The sequence below is a fragment of the Geospiza fortis genome, unplaced genomic scaffold (genome assembly GCF_000277835.1).
Source record: "Geospiza fortis unplaced genomic scaffold, GeoFor_1.0 scaffold40, whole genome shotgun sequence".
Taxonomy (NCBI): domain Eukaryota; kingdom Metazoa; phylum Chordata; class Aves; order Passeriformes; family Thraupidae; genus Geospiza; species Geospiza fortis.
In genome coordinates this window covers 1901235-1921285 of record NW_005054297.1, presented here as the reverse complement: position 1 = coordinate 1921285, position 20051 = coordinate 1901235, and the positions used below count along the sequence as shown (strand labels likewise).

The 20051-nt window shown below is 36.8% G+C and overlaps 2 protein-coding genes across 11 annotated transcripts in view; both read left to right on the top strand.

Annotated features, from left to right (window-relative positions):
* Positions 1 to 14919, top strand: part of PROM1 (prominin 1) — a 61315-nt gene extending 46396 nt beyond the window's left edge. For 3 of the 10 annotated variants that reach the window (XM_031063762.1, XM_031063617.1, XM_031063570.1), the window contains 15 exons: positions 2 to 125; positions 546 to 649; positions 1089 to 1173; positions 2370 to 2516; positions 2785 to 2856; positions 5179 to 5271; positions 5989 to 6006; positions 6341 to 6394; positions 7802 to 7882; positions 7973 to 8041; positions 8590 to 8682; positions 9844 to 9959; positions 11048 to 11116; positions 13186 to 13224; positions 13450 to 14919. In XM_031063762.1, the coding sequence (XP_030919622.1) occupies positions 2 to 125; positions 546 to 649; positions 1089 to 1173; positions 2370 to 2516; positions 2785 to 2856; positions 5179 to 5271; positions 5989 to 6006; positions 6341 to 6394; positions 7802 to 7882; positions 7973 to 8041; positions 8590 to 8682; positions 9844 to 9959; positions 11048 to 11116; positions 13186 to 13204 (1144 nt within the window). In that variant the 3' untranslated portion in view covers positions 13205 to 13224; positions 13450 to 14919. Of the gene's footprint in view, position 1; positions 126 to 545; positions 650 to 1088; positions 1174 to 2369; positions 2517 to 2784; positions 2857 to 5178; positions 5272 to 5988; positions 6007 to 6340; positions 6395 to 7801; positions 7883 to 7972; positions 8042 to 8589; positions 8683 to 9843; positions 9960 to 10384; positions 11117 to 13185; positions 13225 to 13449 lie in introns of all 10 variants that reach the window. The other 7 variants (XM_031063708.1, XM_005415422.3, XM_005415423.3 and 4 more) reach the window with 4 other exon arrangements.
* A 2153-nt stretch (positions 14920 to 17072) lies between these two features.
* On the top strand, positions 17073 to 19161 carry FGFBP2 (fibroblast growth factor binding protein 2). Its single transcript, XM_005415421.2, has 2 exons — positions 17073 to 17981; positions 18795 to 19161. The coding sequence occupies exon 1, from the start codon at positions 17378 to 17380 to the stop codon at positions 17966 to 17968; it is 591 nt and encodes a 196-aa protein (XP_005415478.1). The 5' UTR covers positions 17073 to 17377; the 3' UTR covers positions 17969 to 17981; positions 18795 to 19161.
* The last annotated feature ends 890 nt before the right edge of the window (positions 19162 to 20051 follow it).

Here is a 20051-nt window from a genome sequence, read left to right as displayed (position 1 = left end):
GTGGTGTTGGATTCAGTTTTCTTTTCTCCTGGGTGCTGATGATTGTAGTGGTGCTCACTTTTGTCACAGGCGGAAATGTAGAAAAATTGGTCTGTGAGCCCTTTGAAGATAAAAATTTATTCAAGGTGAGGTTATTCATGTTATTAAACAATTAATAGAATCCCCATGACTCCCAAAGTTCTTGTTATTGTTCTGTAGGGCATTTCATTTTGATAGGACACTTAAAGTGAATTTGGATTTGGTTTTACTTGCTCCTTACAAACCAAATAGAGACATTCATCCTTTCTTGTTTAATTTGCTTTCCAGTGTTCATACTGCACCTTTTCTTCCTTTGGAGACAGATTTTTTCTGATTCAGTTGTTCCTTGGTAATGGGGAGCTTTAATATTCACTTTATGCTCCAGAGAGTTTGAATTCACTGGTTTTGTTTGTATTTTCCTTAGTGGGTGATAAGCTTAGATGTGGTTATGTGTCAAAAGACCACATATGAATAAATACATAAAGAAACTTGGAATTATAGTGACATTACTGGATTTTGTTTTCTAGGTTTTGGATACACCTTACTTACTAAATAAGCACTGGAAAAACTATCTTGCTGGCATCATCTTTAAAAATCCGAATGTTAACTTGACTTTTGAGAAAGTGTACAGGTATTAGAGTTATGAATAAGATTTAATTCAGTTCATATTTAACTATTTTTTATTTCATTCAATTTATACATACTGGTTTTGTGGTATCTTCTATGCTTCATATTTCGGGCACATCAAAATATTGCACATGTTCCAGAAGACATTCTGATTCTAGTGATTCTCAAGCAAAACCCATTTGTTCCATTTGTTCCATATATCTGAGTTACTAGAGATAGTCAGCATGCTACTGTATGACAGTATTAGTCAAGCTAATTGATAAAATGCTTTGCATCTTTCAGAAATTGTTAATCACTTCTTGACTGAGCTTCAAAAAATGTAATCAGTATTTGTTTTCTAAAGGACTGATTTTCTTAGAATAAGAAAACATTTTTAATCATTCTGTTAATACTTGGTCCTCAAGGTGGTTCTTAGGCTGATCTGTGTATTTTTATTCTTTCAGTGATTGCAAGGAAAACAAAGGAATTTATACTTCCCTTCACCTAGAACATCTGTTTAATATCAATGAGCTTTTAAATATTAGTATGGTAAGTAAAGAAACCAGGAATGAGTGCATGATTCTGAAGGATGTTGGCTCTTGAAACGCCATATAGCATGTCTGTGTTTTTTATGGGATTTTGGTTTTTACACACAAAACATCCTACAGGGAGGCAAGAGCTGTCAAAGCTAATCTGAAGAAGTTGATTTACAAATAAGATATTTTTTACCAGTCCCAGGGCCAGGGAGGATTTTCTGATGTGCTTTTTTTTATGAGCTGATAGTAATGTTTGTTTTAATGTTGAAACTTGTGTGGAAGACTGCTTGTGGTGTTCAGTGACAGTTTTCTTTTTATATAAACACCTGTGTGTGGGTGTGTTATCCTCTGATTCCAGTGAGATTTATGTTGATCCAGGATATTATATACCTTGGTTCTAAGAATTATTCTGGTTTGGTTGGAAGTAGTTGGGGTAAAATAGTCTTTTCAGTTAAGCTGTAATGTTATATGACTGCACTGTCATTACAGGTCTGTACTAATTTTGAGGTTGCCTGTTATATCTGTCTTCATTACAGCAACCCCTTGGGGATACATGTTCCATTCTGCCAGGTGCTGTGCCCACCTAATAGATACAGTCCCTGCCCCAAATGATAGATAATGAAAATGAACAAGGCAGAGTCACTAAGAGGGAAAGTTATTTTGAGTTTCCACAATGGACTAATGGAGGAGGCTGCAAAAGAAGTCAAATTTTCAGATTCCCCAGCTATAGCTCTGCAGGCAGTGCAGGTAACATGGTTTGAGTGCAGTGCAGAAAGGTTCAGGTAACAATAAATAGCCAATCACCTTTAGTCACCACTGAAGGGATTTAGAGGAGTCTCATCCAGTCCTGTGGCAAACAGTATCTGTCCTGGCCACAACTGAGATACTGAGTTCTCTAGGTTTCCTTACTGAGGGCCAGGGGTAGAACTTAACATTCTTAAAGGATAACATTTCCTGGGGGGATGTTAGTTAAAACAGAATAGAAGGCAAGTAATCTGTTGGTATGAAAGAGACAAAGGCAGGTTAGAACATGGCCTGGTGGATTCTGTTCAACTTCATTGAAGTAAACTGATATGAGCAAAAAATCAATGTGTGCTTCTTCATGGAAATGAGGAGTCAGCAAAAGCACAGGATGCTATAGCAAGGGGCTATAGCAGAATATGTGCTGGTTGCAAACTACTTTTGTACTTTCTTTTGTTTCTCTCTCAGTATACAGAAGATGTAGCACTTAAAATTGAACACATTCAGATAAACCTCAGCAAAATCATTCTGCTGGATGAAATTGGGAAGGAGAATCTTCTGAATTTCAGCTCTTCAGGAATAGATGGAATAGACTTTTCAGCATATTTGACAGAGGTGAGACTGCAGTCAACTACAGATATGACTGGGACAAAACTTACAATAAAATGTTTATTTACCAATGGGCAAAACAGAAAAATCTGCTTATGTGTGAAACACCATATTTTGGGGGCTCATACAAATTGAGGAAAAAAGCACTTAAGAAGTTTAAGTTAATAAATAAAAAGATAAAGAGTAGACAGACTAGATGATATAGTTAAATGCAAACTGTCTGTAAATAAAATAGCACCATACTCCTTTTCTTACTGCTCACATCTTGTTTCAGATCAATAAAAGTGTTACCAAGGTTGATCTTCTCTCATTTGCTAATGATTTAGAAGCGAGAGCAGACCAGCTGGTAAGTCCAATTCAGCAATACAATAATACATAAAATATATAATTTATATACCACGTAAGTATAAATGCATAGCAAGGTAGACTTTTTATGGGAGAATTTTTGTACTTCAAACATTTACTCACATTCTGCAATGTCATGTAAGGAAAATTATTGAAAGACAGTGTTGCATATGAACTGTATATTAAATGTTGCTAATTATTGATTTTTGTGTATTCTTTTATGCTTTGAAAATGTATTTTCTTAAATTCCACTCTTTGCTTGAGCAGTGAGGGGAATGCTCCATTTCAGTATTTCCTATTACATTTTAGGGTCCCAGTTAGAAGAAAAATTGGTTAGATGCAGAATTAATACTGTGGCAGCCTGTAAGGACTGTAATGAGAACTGGAGCTCCATTGTGGAGGGAAAATGCACAAAAGAAACTGTCTTATCTGAAGGGCTTTTTGAATGCAGGACAATGGTCAGAGGGTATTGCTACAACATGGCCCACAAATGAATCTGCAAGTGGCCCAGATCTGTGTTGACAGTGACTGTTCAGTTGATTCAGTGACTGTTCGTTATGCATGTCCAGGTCAGGTCATACTCACTTTTCAGAATGAGGGTCATGGTTTGAATGAGCCCAAGACAGATTTCCTGCGCTGCAGTGCAGGAGGAAGAGTTAAGTTGCACATGTGCAATTGCTTGGATCACTGAGGGACACAGCAGAGTGAGACCACCTTGTGTGGAATATATCAGATATCAATCCCTCCTCTAATGGAGGAGGGCACTAGGGGAGGCTCCTGCTCTATTTGCTCTATGTCTTACATCATTCAGTCATGCATGTTGCTGGGTTTTTTGTTGGGTGAAGGGTTTTCCTGCCACTCATGCACTCATGTCAAGGTTAGACAGCTCTGGGTTTAAGTGAGAGCTGTGGTTCTTCAAGCATAGTTCCATAAAGAAAAGTGCATTGTGCTGGTAGGTTGCTTTCACTTTTTTTTTTGTAGAAGACTCTCAAGGAAGCTTCAGAATTAAGAATAGATCAGATAGAGTAATTTCTTCATATGAAAGAAAGAATTGTGTAAATAAGTAAATGTGTTCACTGTTACAGTGTATGTTTTTATTTCTTCCTTTAGCTGCTATTTCATGTAATCTGTTAAATGTCTTTTAAAAAGAGGCCAAAACTCCAATAATACAATGTATTATAAAAGTTAGATTATTTTAAAAAGTGGTACTGGTTTCCAATGATATTTTATTATCTCAGTTTTTTACTAGTGATAGCTCTTAGAACCAATCAAAAACCCCCTAAAAACTTACGGAATTAATTAATTTTGAGTGTCTAGTTTGCATCTTTTGGCACCTGACACAAAACTGAATGTAGCTTTTTTGACTGAAAGGAGCAAATGGAATAAAACCTGGATCAAACCAAGGGGTCAGGGTATGGAGGAGGAAGCAATACAACCAACATGTGGAGTTAGGTAAATGAAGTCACTCAGTACAGGAGATGAAGCATCCTGAAACTGCTCAGTGACCCAGCTGAGTGCTCACATGAACACTTCACAGGAAGCAAACACATCTCTGAGCACTGAGGTCTGCACGTCCAAAGCAGATCTCTGAGCACTGATTGTTACACATCCAAAATGGAGTTAGCAGTGTGTATTCAGTGTGTATGCAGGAAACCAAATGGTTTTGCCACCAAAAGGAAATGGAAAATAAGTTTATATCTGAGAATAAAACCAAATCTTACAGTATTTGGCAATGGGCATGAGCTCCAGACAAGCATTTGGACTTGAAAATCAGAGCAGAAACTCACATCTGGCTGGAAGGTGGGAGCCACAAAAATAGGAAATACCCTTCACAGGTGCCTTTCCAAGTGACTGGCTGAAAATACTTAAAATTCTGTGCCCCTCATAAAGCAGAGTGTGCCTCAGGGTGATGTCCACATTTCCAAACCAAAAGCAAGTACCCATCACTGGGAGATGCTTGTCCCAGCTGGGGTGCAGTGCTGCAGGGTTCTGCAGTCAAGTTTGTGGTGAGTTCAAGGGAGATGTGCTCACTCTTCTGTATTTAAAATGACTTAGTGCATCATGTGAAAATTCTCTTCAGTTAAATCTGTCCTGATAATGTTATAGCCAGATAAGCAAGGTAGTATATCTGGTTTGGTTTCTAGGTTTGAATTATTAATACAGTGATTTTTTTTCCCCCTCTTTGTATTGAGGAACTCAGTTTGTCATACCCCATTTTTAGCATCAACTGTTCTGGAGTGGATGTGTAACTTTCATTGTTTTTTGCTTTGTTGGAAAGCTTTGAGATTATTGAACAATAGTGTGTAATTGCATTTTTTTGCAGCCAAAAGGAGCCCTGGAAAACGCCTTAAAAGGACATGCAAACAACATTCGAATGATTCATAACCAGCAAGTTGTTCCACTGGAGCAAGCTATGGTAAAACATTAAAGCAATACTGAAACATCCTTGTAGAAAATGCAAATCTCTAAATATCTTCAAGAGGTTAGAAAGCTGGACTTCTGTAAGCACAAGTTGTGTCAATGAGGAGTAATCTGGCTAAAGTATGTTTAATAAGTTAGTAAGTTTTCTTACTTAAAATGCTGTTTTATAATGCTGTCTAAAATAATGGCCTTCTCTCCATTTTTTTCTATAGCTATTTGTGATTATGTATGAATAGAAGAAGAAGCAGGGGAGAGCCTTACGAAACTCTTAAGCCCTAAAACCCCCATAATCACTCATTTTCTTTTTTGGCTTGTCAGTGGTCTTCAGTAATAAAAGCCATTATCACTTTGACACTATTTCTTGGAGTTAGCAATCACCTAACTGTATTGGAATTGGAAACTCCTGGGAGTAGAATGTAAAGCCAAAATCTTTTTTATTGATGCTGTGAAAGATCCAAAAGAGCTGCTTTTGCCTGATTTTGACACTTGTCTTGTGCAGTGACAAGCTGCGACTCTCCTGCATGTTAGGTGTTGCTTTTCCCTCCACATATCATGAAGACTTTTAGTTTGTCCTAGCATCTGATATTGTGTGTCTGTATCACTTACAGAAAAATACTGGGTCTTCTGGTCCACTCTGATTCTATGCTGTTCTTTCCTAATTAACTCCTAATTATTCTCATCTCTTTTTTCTTTTACAAAACTGACTGTCAAGAAATATGTTAAAGCTAGGGTAAGTGCTTTTTCCCTTCAGAAATTGCACAATATAGAATTCTCTGAACATTTGGGTCTGAGTTTAACTGTTCCATCTTCCCTCCAGTCTTACTTAATTTATTGCATCTAACTTTAGTTAAATCAGTGCTGTTGGTGAAGTACTGATTCAGTGATTAAACCCAAAATGTATTAATTTTGGTGCAGCTGTTGTTACTGTTGTATACAATGTGATGTGTAATACTAACAACAAAATAATGTGTAGAAGATCAAAGCATGAATATAAGGTTAAAACAGGTGGACTCTTACCTATAATAAGTACTTCAAGCTTTTTTTTCTTCCCTCTTTTCCAATAGAGCACTTTAAATCAGAGCATTAGGTTACTGAAGAGGACATCATCTGAACTTATGGTAAGCTTTTCTTTCTGGCAACAGGAACGTTTTTATGTTTTAAATCCTTCTGCCACATGTGCAGGGCATGTATTTTCAGTACAGTTTTCTTCTATTTCTAGCTGTTCCATTATTGCAAGAGATTGTAATGCATTGAGGAAGTAATAAGGATTTAGAGCTCTCTTCTGAGTAAAGGAAAATAAAAAGAAAATTTGGGATGGTTTGGGAATATGAATTGTAACCTGAACTGTCAGGCGATAAAGTAGGCTTCAGTACCAGTCTATATAGTGTGTTATTAATTTTTTTCAGAATGTAGGGATTTCTTTTCTAGAATCCTTGAAAGCAGAACCTTGGGGGGAACAACCACAAAACACAATGCAAAAGTATAACTGACATAAGAGAGCTGTGTGATTCACATCCTTAACCAGCTTTTGTTCCATGCCCAGCTCCCACTGGGGTCTGTTTCTTTAGGTTTTACTGGTTATGCTCCTGCTTCTGCACCATCAGCCTTGCTCTAGGATGCTGGATCTGTAGAGAGGCTTTCCCAGGGCAGCTCACATTTCCCCTCTAAGTAGTGCCTGCACCACAGTGAGACCAGCTGGCTTCACTCTGCCAGAGAGTGAGCAGCAGGGTGATTGCTTTCCTGGAAGGAAAGCTTTCAGCCACCAGCCTGCCTTGGCTGTGGTAGCAAGAATGCAGCCACTCCAGTAGCATAGTCATAGTCTCAGCAGCTTTATGGGCCATACCTGCCTTAGTGCTTCCATTACAGTTTTCACCCATCCACAGCAGCAGAGCAGCTAAGTATCTATTAGAATCTGTCATTTGAAACTGGGTGAGGAGGGAAGAAGCCATGATGTAAGGTGTTGATAAGAAAGGCATGATGTTTGACTCTAAAGTATATTTAGGAAACATCTCTACATTTTCAGGCTCTGTTTACATTGTCCTTTGTGTGTGTTCTGTGAGAGAATTTATGGGGTTGTGAAAAAATATCTCGGTCCTTCAGGTAGTTAGAGGCATATTCTGGCCGTACAGAATCCTCTTCAGTCATCAAGAGTTGTTGTGATGGTACATGGCCCACTGTTCTCTTTCTGTGCAATTTGTGTGTCTGTACTGTATATATAGACATTGATTTAAGGAAAGAGAGTGGAACATAAAACCTATCCTAGTATACAAATTAGTTATGTAGGTTCCAGGAAGAGATACCACATCATAACCACTGACTCATCCTTTTTCAGAATGAGACAATATTGAGATGATCATGAATCCTTAGGCAGGCTCATGTTCTGTCTGTAAATGCATTTTTTGTCAGGTTTTGACAAGACAGTGACACTGGTTTATCAAGAGAATAGGTTCCTGGCAGTGGCCATAGAGCATTGCAACAGCCCGAAGGGGATTTGTTTATATTAAACACCATCTCTTCCTGTCCAGGTTAAGGTGAAAAATGTCATTAGTGCTGTTAATGCTGCCCAGGATCTCATAAATAACAATGCTTCCCAAGTTATTGTCCAGGTAAGCTCCATTTGATTAAAGTACATTTTAATTTATGATGTCACAGAGCTAGAGGTTAATTTGCCTTTGTTCTCTTTGATCTGGTCCTAGGAGACAAAAAAGTACATGGACACCATAATTGGCTACTTTGAGCAGTACACTGAGTGGGTCAAGGAGTCGGTAAGGTGCATTTACTTTATTGAGAGAAGCTGTGCTTAAAAATAAGAAAGCTAAACAGTATATTAGTAATAAAATCAATAATAATGATGACAATAATAATAATGTTACTTTGATAGTGTGTTTTATCATTTCGGGTTTTAATACATTTGTACTTACTGTGAGTGGGAAAATCAGTCTCCTATAGTTTTGTTGCATTTACAGGATGGAAATGATGAGTTGTGTTGGTTGGAATGAAGTGCAAATTTAATGGTATCATTTTCAGGGCTAGCCTGAAATCTACCATTTTTGCCAGTACTTCACTCAACCTGACCCTGCATAGTTCAAATTGATGTTGTTAGTGTCTTGTTTTATTTTGCTCTCTTCAGCTGCAGCCTTTGAGAAAGTAAGCTGATGTTTAAAAGACTTTCAGTTGGTAGCATATCCTACTGTTATTTATTTTGAATTTGGATAGGGTAAGACATAACAATTTAGTACACTATAACTTAAGAAAGTTTAGAGATTATTTTATTCTGTTAGATACTTAAAACTGTAATTTAATTTTTTTTCAGATATCAATGGAAGTAGCTGCATGCAAGCCTATTGCCAATGTGATAGATACAGCAGTAGATATTTTTTTATGCAGCTACATAGCTGATTCTGTGGTAAGAAACATTTTTTTACTCAGAATTGGGGCATCAAGGGGAAAATTCTTTCAATATACATCTGTGTTTAATTATTCTGGCTCAACTATTCCAAAGTAAGATAATAAAATATCACACAAAAAGTTATGCAAGGAGAATGTTCAAGTCCAAAGACAAACCAGTGCTGGACTTTCTGAATTTTCAGTAAACTTAAGCTTCTATTAGCAAGAATTCTGTAAAAGTAACAGATTCTGAAACACATTGAAATGGAAAATGGAAAAGCATAAAGATCTGAAGCTTCATCTGTAATTGTTGCTAACTTACAAGGGTGAGGTGTGGGCAGGAAGCAAGTAGAAAATACCAAGCAAAAACTTTTTCAGGTATCTTTCCTGAAATCTAGAAAAACTGAATAAGTTTTTATCTCTAGACTTGTAGCAGACAGATCTTGATTAATTTCTGTATGTTGGAGACACTGGGCATGATTTGTAGCAGGATAGAAGGGAAATACTGGCTTTTTCATCTTGATAAAAGGACTTGGAAAGAAGACAGCTTATATTAAAGTAAGACACCATGTGCCTGGGAGGTACCTAAAAGGCCTCCTAAACTACTTAGCTTTATGGCACTTTAATCAGATCCTAATCCCACTACTAGTAATACATGTAATCAGCCAAAGCCAAAACACTCTGGCCTTGGTAATGCTCAACTGTGAAATGTGTAATTTTGGTAATGCTTAACCATGAAAACCTCCCAGTCTATGTTATACTTATTGATTAGCTCAGAGCTTACAGAGCTTCTGTTCTCCTTTGTGGAGCCATTACCCCTCTGGTGAGAGATGGGCCATGATTTCCCTGATGGTAAACCTTAGCTGAGTCACTTGGAAGTCAAAATGCCTCCAGCCAATACAAATCAAATTTGAAAAATCATAATTTTAACACCAGGTGATAACTCAGTTCAACTGTATAATAATGAAATTAGTTACACAAACACGGCTGCAGTTTGCAAGTTATGAAGCACCATAAGAAAGTGCTGGACACTCATATTTTGACAAAAATTTGCAAGAACTAATTTCTGCTGTGTTCTTTTGGTAACAATGGTTAGAATATCAGGCAGGGGTTCAGTACTTTCCTGATTAGTTTTCTCCATGACCTTTTTTCCTTGATTTTTCTATTGCTTTTATTTCAGAATACCTTCTGGTTTGGTTTGGGAGGCTCTTCAATGTTTCTAATTCCTGCCATAATTTTTGCTGTAAAACTCTCTAAATACTATCGTAGGATGGATACAGAGGATGTTTATGATGAGTAAGTACATATTGCAAAATAAACTAAATGGCAAATGGATTAAAATGTTTTTTCTAGTGTTTCATGTGAAGGCTCTGTATTTCTTAAACCTGTGCTGCCAGATTAGAACTGCATGTTCATATGTAATGCTGCAGGTTTGGGTCAGTGCCTGCAAAGTGCTTCCTTCAGGTGGCCTTTGGTAGCCTTGACTTGCCATGAATGCAGATAGTGCTGGCTCTGACTTTGACAATCTTATGCCAGAATGAGGTCTTCAGAGCTTTGTGAGCAGCATTTATGTAAATAATTCCAAATGTGCAAGTTATTAGCTTTGCTAAGTAACCTGTTAAAGTGAATTGTGCCTGATTTGTAGTCTCCTTTAGTTATTAATTATTTGCTTTCTTGCTGTCTTAGTTATTCCTAACCAGTCTCTCCTTTTTCAATTGCAGTTCCTCTGTCTCAGGGACTTGGCATTTTACTTTATGATAACTATTCTTACGTATTTTCCTGTCAGTTTTTTTACTGTTTTCTTTTCTGCTCCTTGTTTTGCTCATTGTTCAGTTAGTCTGTGCACTGCATTTCTCCCATTTCACAGTGGTTGTTTATCATTGCACATTCACAAGTCAGTAGAGCAGAAAACAGGCATGTACAGCTGAAATTACTCACTTATTAGAGTCTAGTTAATCACTCCTCCTTTTCTGTGTTTTTGGTTTCAAAAATATACCCAGGAAAACGTAAGACTTTTGCTGATATTTGTTGAAATTATTTTATTAATATGGGAGGGTTTGTATTTTTAATGTAACTTGTTACTTCAAAAGAGGTAACATGTTCTGTTTCTCCAGACTTGATAGATTATATTAGAGTCTCCAACTCAACAAGAATAGAAAAATAATTAATTGATTTTTGGAAAATATAAAAATACTATAAAATGTAAAGTTATAATTATACCATAACTCTTGAATGTTACAAAGAAAAAGTTATATTCTATTGTACAGACACAGTTTATCTTTGCATATAATACCATCATCCATGTACATGTCTTAGAAGCCATATTGTACATAGTGCATCTTATAGTTAACATGGTCTTTCTTGGTGTATTTATTTTATTACAGTACGGAAAATGGTAATAATGGTTATCATAAAGAGCATTTATATGGTATACACAATCCTGTTTTTACAAGGTAAACCAAGTCTGAAACTGCATGCCTTCATGTGTCCTTACTTCAGCTTCTCTTTTTAATCACATTTCCAATTTTCACCATGCTTTAAAGTGAATCTCTTAATTCTGTGGGGATTTTTTGCATGATTTTTCACTATAGCAAATGCTGTATAATGTATATTTCTGAAATATTCTTTACATAACATCAGGCATAGAAGTACTTTCCTGCAATTTAACAAAGAAATTGGTAAATTTGATCTTAAAATCCATGTAATCAGGTATTTAGTCAGCACAGTGGTTGGTCCTAAATTGACAGACCTATTAAAATGCTCTGATAGCAGATGAAAGAGATAGGATGGAAATGCATTCTGAGTAGTTTTATTTTTAAATGGTGAGAAGAGATTTCCTGTGTAAAAGGCAAGTATTCCAGGTACACAGGAAGCATGAACATAGAAAATGGGCGTTTGTGCATGGATAGGACTAGAATGTAGAAGAAGCTCGGGTTATGTTCAAAAAAAGGAGGATGTTTGGGTTATTTTCTGCCTCTGCAGCCTCTGTGCTGTAAAACATGAGCTAGTTCTAAGACTCAGTTTCCAGGGGGATAATACTCTATATCCCACAACTTCCTTATTTGGTTTTGCAAAATTTGCAAGTTGCTTAAGAACAGTTTAAATTTATGATTGAAATCTGTAGCTCACTGTGCCTTATTTTGCAACTTCATGACTGAAGGTATAGGTTGAGTATTTACAGAGAAGATACCACTACACTTTAAATAACAGGTGAATAGAGAGAGCACGAAGTTTGGGTCTTGACAGAGTTCATGGTTACATCTGCTGATGATCATGGTAATGAGGATGGCTATTATTATTATTATTATTTAGGACTGTATTTTACAATAATTATTTACTGACCAAATCTTCATTCCATATCTCCTTCTGAAAGAAGTCTTTATATAACAATATTTTTAGTGATATTTATGAACACAATTGTTGTGTTCTGTTCTGCAGCTTAAGGGTGCTTACTCCCCAGATTAACTGATGAGGAATTTAAGTCTGAAAAACTCTCCACTGGCATATCTAAGGACTTGCCAGTTTTAAGGACTTTCAATATTTTACACAAGAGAAAATTAATAATTTCCCAGGCCTCAGAATTCCTTCTCTGATCTTTGAATCTTTAATATGACTGTTAATATTCTTGAGGTTCATAGCATGTTTTCTTACAATATTTCAGTCACTGGTAAATAGTTTAATTCAGCGTTGCTGAACAACCTAAAAATTACTAGCATAAAATAGTCTTTTACATAAAGATCCATCAGTGCAGTCCTGACTTATTTTGATAAAATGCTAAAATTTAAAGATTCAGTTTGATGCAGTGCTGTCTTCTGATGTGCTAATTTGAGGTAATTTGAAAAACTGCTAATTATAGCATACATGCTTTGAATTTCTCAGTGTGGCATTCCCATATGAATAAAATCAAATTTCAGCATACTCTTTGCTTTTATGCTATACTTGATTTTTCTGATTTCCTACAAATTATTTTTGGATATACTTTGAAAGACATTACTTTGATTAGATCTCTGTACACCTATACTTTTGCAGGTTTAAGGAATGCCATAGGGTTGGACTTGGGGTTTTTTTGTCCTTCAAAATCAGCTGGAAAATTTTGCTGAAAAGAGATGCAAATATTTTTGTAACACTAAGATATCTAAGTACAAGTAAGAGCTGCATGAGGTATATGTGTCTCACACAGGTATTTTTATATACATGTCAAAGACACAACCTCAAATGCAGCCAGCATTTTTGTGAGAGCAAAATGTGAGGCTGGATTAAATTTACAAAAGAGGGGTGTTGAATAGGCAATCCATTTATTTCTACAATGAAACAAAAATAACCTGAGAGGTTGGTGGAGAAAACCATTAATCTATTTCATCGTGTTTGAAAAATACTTGATTAAATGAGTTAAACATTGAGACCATCTTAGGCCAACTGAGCTTCTCTCACTTAAGTTAGACACAGTTTTTCTGTTCCATTTGTGGACAAAAGAAAATAATGGGTTTATTTTATGGGTTTTTTTCTTCTTTTTCTCATGTAGCTCTGTGGAACAGTGGTAACACATTGGAAATGTTGAGGGGTAAGTAATAAACTTAAATCAATTCTAGACCTATTACAACTTTACTATTTTAGGAAGGCTGCTCTGATTGCTGCAACAGGAGTATGCTGTGAGGTCTAAAACCAAAAAAAGTTATTCAGTCATGCTGATGTTTGTATTAAAATCTATCCCTTCATTCAGTTTAAATTACATTAAAATTCAGTCTTTATAAATTTTTTCCTGATTTTTTTTTGTTCTTATTTCCAGGCTATATAAATGAGGCTCAAGACTCTTCTATTGGAGTACATAATTGTTCTTCCAAGGGTGTTGGCATTTCCATTCATCTGACAGATCCTGAGCCACTTGTTTTATGTCAGCTGTACTGTAAATCCCAAATGTACTATTGAATGTTATGCCATAAACTACTGTACAGAATATTTTGTGATCAGGGCACTGCCTCTCAAATACCACTGTTCAAGGCTTGGATTAACATGGTTTTTTGGTTTTTTACTTTTTTACACTGGGCTTTCTACCTTACATCACAGTATATAAATTAATTAGATTAACAGCCTTTGCCTAGGAATTCTCTTAAAATTGTTCAAGTTCTTATCTTAAATTGTTGATTTGTGTTAAATACAGTACATACACGTTTACATAAAAATACATTTTGTATACCAGAGACTTTTGTATATACATTTTTCTTAAAACTTCTAAGTGTTTAGTTAAGATTTTAATATTGTATTATACTCTTCACAAATGAATTTACCAGCATGATCAGTGTTGCTATTTGGTGCTCTTGAATGACTACATTGGACTAAATTTGGATTGTAATGGGGTCCACAGTGTCTCTTTGTGTGTCTGAGAAGCTCAGTTGTAGTTTTGTCAGTTTTGTTTTCTCCCTCTTTTCTTTTTTTTTTCTTTTCTTAATTATTTAATATTTAGTGGGTTTTGCTGTATAGACCTGAAAGGGACTTTTTGGAGAAGTTTGTTTTTAAACTTTGGGTGGGAGGGTTGGGGGTGTGTGGGATGCATAATATAGTGAAAAAGCTAAGCTTTCTAGAGTTCAGTAGTACTCAAAAAGAGCATGAGGGATGTCCTATGTTGGCAATTTTTGGAATGCTTTACATTCTCTAACTTCCTTTTCTTCTTTCACGCCCACTTCTGTAATGTCCTTAATAGTATCACTGTGGCTCTTTTGGAGGCAGTGGTAGTATTTTTGCTAAATAATACTATACTGTGATTTACAATATTGAAATTCAAATCTGTTTAGCAATTGGAGTTAACATTTGTACTGTTAGAGTTATTTCACTGAATTTAGGCATATGGTTGAATTGCTGAATTAGTTAACAGTAGACTTTATCAACAAGGCCAAAACTCTTACCAGTGTAAAACCTTCCGGCAGGTGAAATAGTCAATATATTGATCTAAAATAGTACCTCTTCATCTATCAGTATTGTTAACTTTGTTTCAAACAGGGTTCACTGTCTTGAAGTAGAGATAATCCTGTACGTCATTATTATAATTCTAAAGAAATGCTGAAAAATGATACCAGTCTCTAATCCGGAATAACCTTAAATTTTTCATTTTTGTCATAAATGGAAACATTTCTAATTGACAGTATGTAGCATATGTGTATATGTAATGTTCAGAATTGCAGATTTTTAAAAGTTTCTATTTTTAATTTGAGAAAATATTCCCAGTTCATTTAAATAAAAAGGATCTTGCTTAACTACCTTATGTTTGGTTCTCCCTTCTTTTGTTGCAGAGACATCTCCCAGAATAGCTGCACAGAGTTAAAATCTTATGAGAGTGAATTTCTTTACCCTGATTAAAAATCTTTGCTACATCTGACTTTTACTTTTGCAGCAGGGAGGACTGGAAGAACTTTGACTCTGGGTGAAGGAGTTTGCAGCTTCCACCAAGAATGTGAATTATGCAAAGGTGCTAGGATTCAAGCTATGAGCTGTGCAGGATACCTGTTTGTGTATGGCACTGGTAGCAGAATTAAACATTTGCTAGTTCTTCAGCTCCCATGGTTCACTGCTGGCATCCTAATTTACCTTGTAAAAGAACAATTGTTTTCTATTGATATGAGAGAGCACAAACTGTTTAATCTGAAGCACAGGCAGACAGGACTGAAATGTCAGATTAGAATGAGCCAAACACTTGGTGGGAACATAGCAGCTGTAACACATAAATATATTTGAGTCCAAGCTTTGCTATTTCTCCTTATCCTTGTGGTTTATTTGTTCTCATGATTATGCTTGAAAAACTTTGAAAACAAGAGATCTGAAACTGGTATAAATTAACTTTTGAATTGCTTTGGACTCTTCAGCAAATCTAAAAATTCTCAGTGCTGTTGTGCATAACAAAGTGTAAACAACACATTTTTTTGTCGAATATTAGGAGTAGGAGGTATTCAAGTGCTTGCAGTAGGGATTTGAGGGGGGTAACAAGATTCCTCTGTCTGGATGGCTGTAGTGTGAGAAGACTCCCCAGAAAACAATGGAAGAGTGAATGGTAAGTCTTAAGTAGGCTTGTGCCATTGTTGTTCTAAGGCTTGGCTGGAGCCACACCACTGTGCCTTGAAAGAGAGAGGAGAAACGAATGGAAAGAAGCTAGAGATGAGGTTTCTGCTAAAAATGTTATTAAAATAGCTGTGGAGAGAGAAAAGAAAACAAGGTTGTTCTCTCTGTCAAATGGTATCTAGTCATGGGAAGCTGATGGCACACTGACTGGAAGAACAAGGTTAGGATACCCAGAGTGGCTGTTCAGGTGGCTGCTTCTTCAAGCAGGCAGCTTTCAGGTTATCTGGGCTGCCACAGCAGCAAGGGACTCTTGTCCTTCTTCTATTAATGAAGCTTTTGTGGTTGTTGATGATGTTCTGCTTTGCCATCTGTGTTAAAATGAATGGTTGTGCCTTATTATTTTGTTTAGCACTACCTAATGAGTGACTAAATACACAAACTGCTGTTCTGTTCCATTATGTGTGGCCAGTTAAACCCCGGGTTTCCAGCACCCCCCAGTTACTGCAGCATACCTAAACAATGCAGTAGCCCTTTCCAGGAGCTGCTCAGGTCAGGCTGGCTGTAGCAGAGATGTCTTTGGAAGAAGTGCCTAGTGGGGGTCTTACTACCCAGAAAAGAACTGTGGATTGCTACAGTAGGGGAGGGATTTTTCCTCATGGCCTTCTGAATGCTAAGGGAGTTACAGTGATTTTTCCTTAGCTCTGTTTTTAGTTAGTGCAGCAGAAACTGCTAGGACAGGATTCTGCACTACAATATTTCTGTTTTCCTGCCTTTGTTTTATGACATTTTTACAGCTCACTTGTTACAAACAGGAAAATACCTATTTAAAAAAAGAAAGTGATGAAGTGCAAATACATGTCTGACATGCTCTGTGGTCTGTTCCCTGCTGCTGAGAACTGTGATAAGTTAGTTCTGTTGTCTTGCTCTCTTGGCTGAAAGTGACTGGTGATGTGAAAATGATGATAAAACTTCCAGATGTTTGGTATTTTTTAGACTGGTAATACCTTATTTTGCTTAAGCTTTATTTCTTTTCTGTGTGTACGTACATGGCTCAAAGAATGTGCAGTTGATCCTTCCATGCATCCCCAGTGCATGTCATGTGTGGACAAAAGGAAGAGTTGAAGTTGCATCCTTACTGTGAAAATCCCCAGAAGGCCCATTCCACAAATCAGCTTTTTTACCAGGACACTTACACTACCAGGACATTTATAACCATCCAGATGCAGAGATTGCTTTGTACTTCTATCCTTTTTTACTTTGATATCATCTTATAAGCTCTAGCATGAAGATAGCTATAAAGCAGCTGGAGAATGGAAAATATCTGTTAAAAATCAAATGTGACATGTTCATCCTGGATAGGAATGTGCTTCTCAGTTATACAACTATCGTTCTGTATTTTAACTGCATTTACAAGACTTGTCTTGTTACCTTCTTGGGAGTTCACACTCCCAAGGTTATTCGACACTCCCTCAGGCTATAAATTATGGGCATTTGCCTACTGAAGTGTGATTTATTATTTTCATAAAATGCCCAACCCTTACATCCCGTGTTTAGCTGGAAAGAAGCTTCTTTGTGCACCAAGACTTTAAATTGTGAGCAGCCATTTACTCACTGCTTTTACTTCTTTGGATCGTGTTGTTCAAGGATCTCGGCTCCCTCCTCTCACCATGAAGAGTTTTGCTCTCCTTTTCCTTGTTGTGATCTGTGGCATGGGAGCGCTGGGACAGAAGCTGAAGCCAAAGAAAAGAAGCAATGGTGAAGAAATCAAATTTCGGACTAAAACCAAAGATGTTTGCACAATAACCACGAGCGGCGATGACGAGGAGATGAAACTTAGAATTGAATGCAAAAGCCAAGGGATGTCCTACTGGTGTGAATTCACTGGCAAGCCATCAGTCTGTCGTGCTTTCAGAAATAATCCAAAGATTTACTGGAATCAGATCGCTGCAGAACTCAGAAAAGTCCCGCATGCTTGCGAATCCATGGAAGTCTTGAAGACCACCATGTGCCAAAAGGCTCCCCCAGAGGCTCTCATGAGGCAAATAGCTGCTGGTATGGAGCCAGAAGATCTAGCAAACCAAGAAAAATCAGTCCAGAAAGCTGCCATTCCTATGAGAGAAGCAGGGCAAAACTCTGACCCAGGCCAGCATGGTCAAGGGTCTGAAAATGAAACTGAAGCAATGAAACTGGCACGGGAACACTGCTGGGAATCTCTGCATGGTGTCTGCTCCTACATCATTGGCATCCTTAGGGGTTAAGGATTTGCTTCAGGTAAAACTAATCTGGAAACATGGCAGAATATACCTAAGAGTAATTGTGTTCTACATTTTTTTTTATTTTGGGGGTCTCCAGGATGCAGACAGGGAGGTGCTAAGCTTTCTTGCTAAAATCTAGTATTACAAGGCTTTTGAGGGGCTGGGCAGCTTAAATTTCCAGTGATCCATGTTAGTTCAGGACTCCTGTGAGGTCTTCAGTACGTACTGAGATGTTTGCCCTATCTGTTGTTAATCTATGGTACTTCAGTTCTAACTGTTTGAATTGAGCTAATTTTTACCTTCTGTCACTCCTTTCCTCTTGTGCTGCCTTCTGGATTTACACCAGGGAAGTACAATAAATAACAAATGCATCAGATCCAGCCAAATGCATCGGTTAGAACAAACTGCATTCAGAGACTGAGGGAATAAAGCTTATTCATCAAAACTGCTGGTTAATAATGAAATATTTTAATCTAAAAAACTAGTTCATAAATCCCTTGCGGAAAACTCAAGTGGACTGTCTTGGTTTGCGAGTCTGTTACTGTAGAGCAGTAGGGGATCACATGCAGGCACTTGTTTGGTAAGTCTCAGGTTTTCAGTCAGCATTTTAAAAGGCGAAGCCCTTTATTGCAGAAGTGATTGGTTTTATATCCACTTCTGTTCCAGCTCAGAGAGAAAGCCAGGAGCTGATAAGTGGACTTGGCAAACTTGAAAGAAATGGGAATATATGCAGTGTGAGCTGGCAAGTGTTTAGGCTGCTAATGATAATTTATGTCTAATACAGCAAAGTGACTAATTTTCTTCTTTTTTTTTTTGTTTTGTTTTGCAGAGCAGTGGTATTACAACTGAAGAAGGGTCCTTGCTGCATTGTAATAATATAGACATAAGAATTTTGGTCAAAAATCAGTAATTTCTATAAATCTTCTAGCTGTTTCCTTTTTAAAGAAAAAATGAAGCTTTTTAACAGCTCTGAAAAATTCACAAAACTGGAGTGACTGTGCTTAAAGTGTTAGGATGAACTAACTGCCCTTAGGCTTGTTACACACCTAGGTGATCTGCATTTATGTAACCTAGGATCTGCTTGACCTTGCATAGGTTTTTGTGTGTACTGACTTGCTTCAGTTTGTTAGAGATGAAAGCTGTTAATGATTATACAGTTAGTGCAAACAATAAAAATAAGATTTTTTGAAAAGGTACTTGGTGTGCTTTCTTGAAATTTTAACTGGTGCTGTTTGTATAAAGTCACAGTATTTGACACTTGTTTCTTAAGAGATTGTTGGTAGAATGTGTAAGAGAAATTAGAGGTCTGAGTCATTGCTTTCCCACTGTGAACAAGTTTGCATGAATATTAGTACTTTCAATGTTACAAGGTTTATGTTACAACAATGAGTTTCAGTCAGCAGGGAAAAAAAAACTGTAGAAATGAGAGAGTAATGTAAGAATATATTTCTGAACATAGCAGATGAAAAGTGTTCACCAGTGATGCATCTGCAGAGTTTGGTGTTACCAGGACCTGTTAGTGGTACTATTAATGTTTGGTTTCAGTAGATATTCTGAAAAGTAACTTACTTGTCAACTTGGGCGCTTGGCTAAATCTCCTCAAAAAACAAAACAAGATCTAATGGCTTGTTGTCATATTACAACACAGTCATGTTCAGATTATTATTTAACAATGATCCCTTTTGTTCCCAAGAGAGTTTCACAGCAGGGATGTAACTGGAAATTCTTCATACTGTAGAATTTAATAGTGCTCTGTGTTTGCCTTCCCATGTTTCTGCAAGGTATTGTTGTCTGAAGTACTTCTGCAGCTTTACTCACAGATTTGTAATTTTCACTACACAATTCCAGACCATGATTGTCCAATCATTAAACTTTATGCCTTGTACCAAAAAACTTGAAATCAATTTCTTTCACCTAACCTCTTGATATATATGGAAAAGAATAGCAAGTCATGAACACAGGATCAGAGCAGGAGGTTGTGTGTACAAGGCAGAAATACCATTTGAATGCAGATAAAATGTGTAAGCTGTATTTTTCTCTGCCATGAACACAATATGGTTAATTTTCACTTGTGATCTCAGTTACC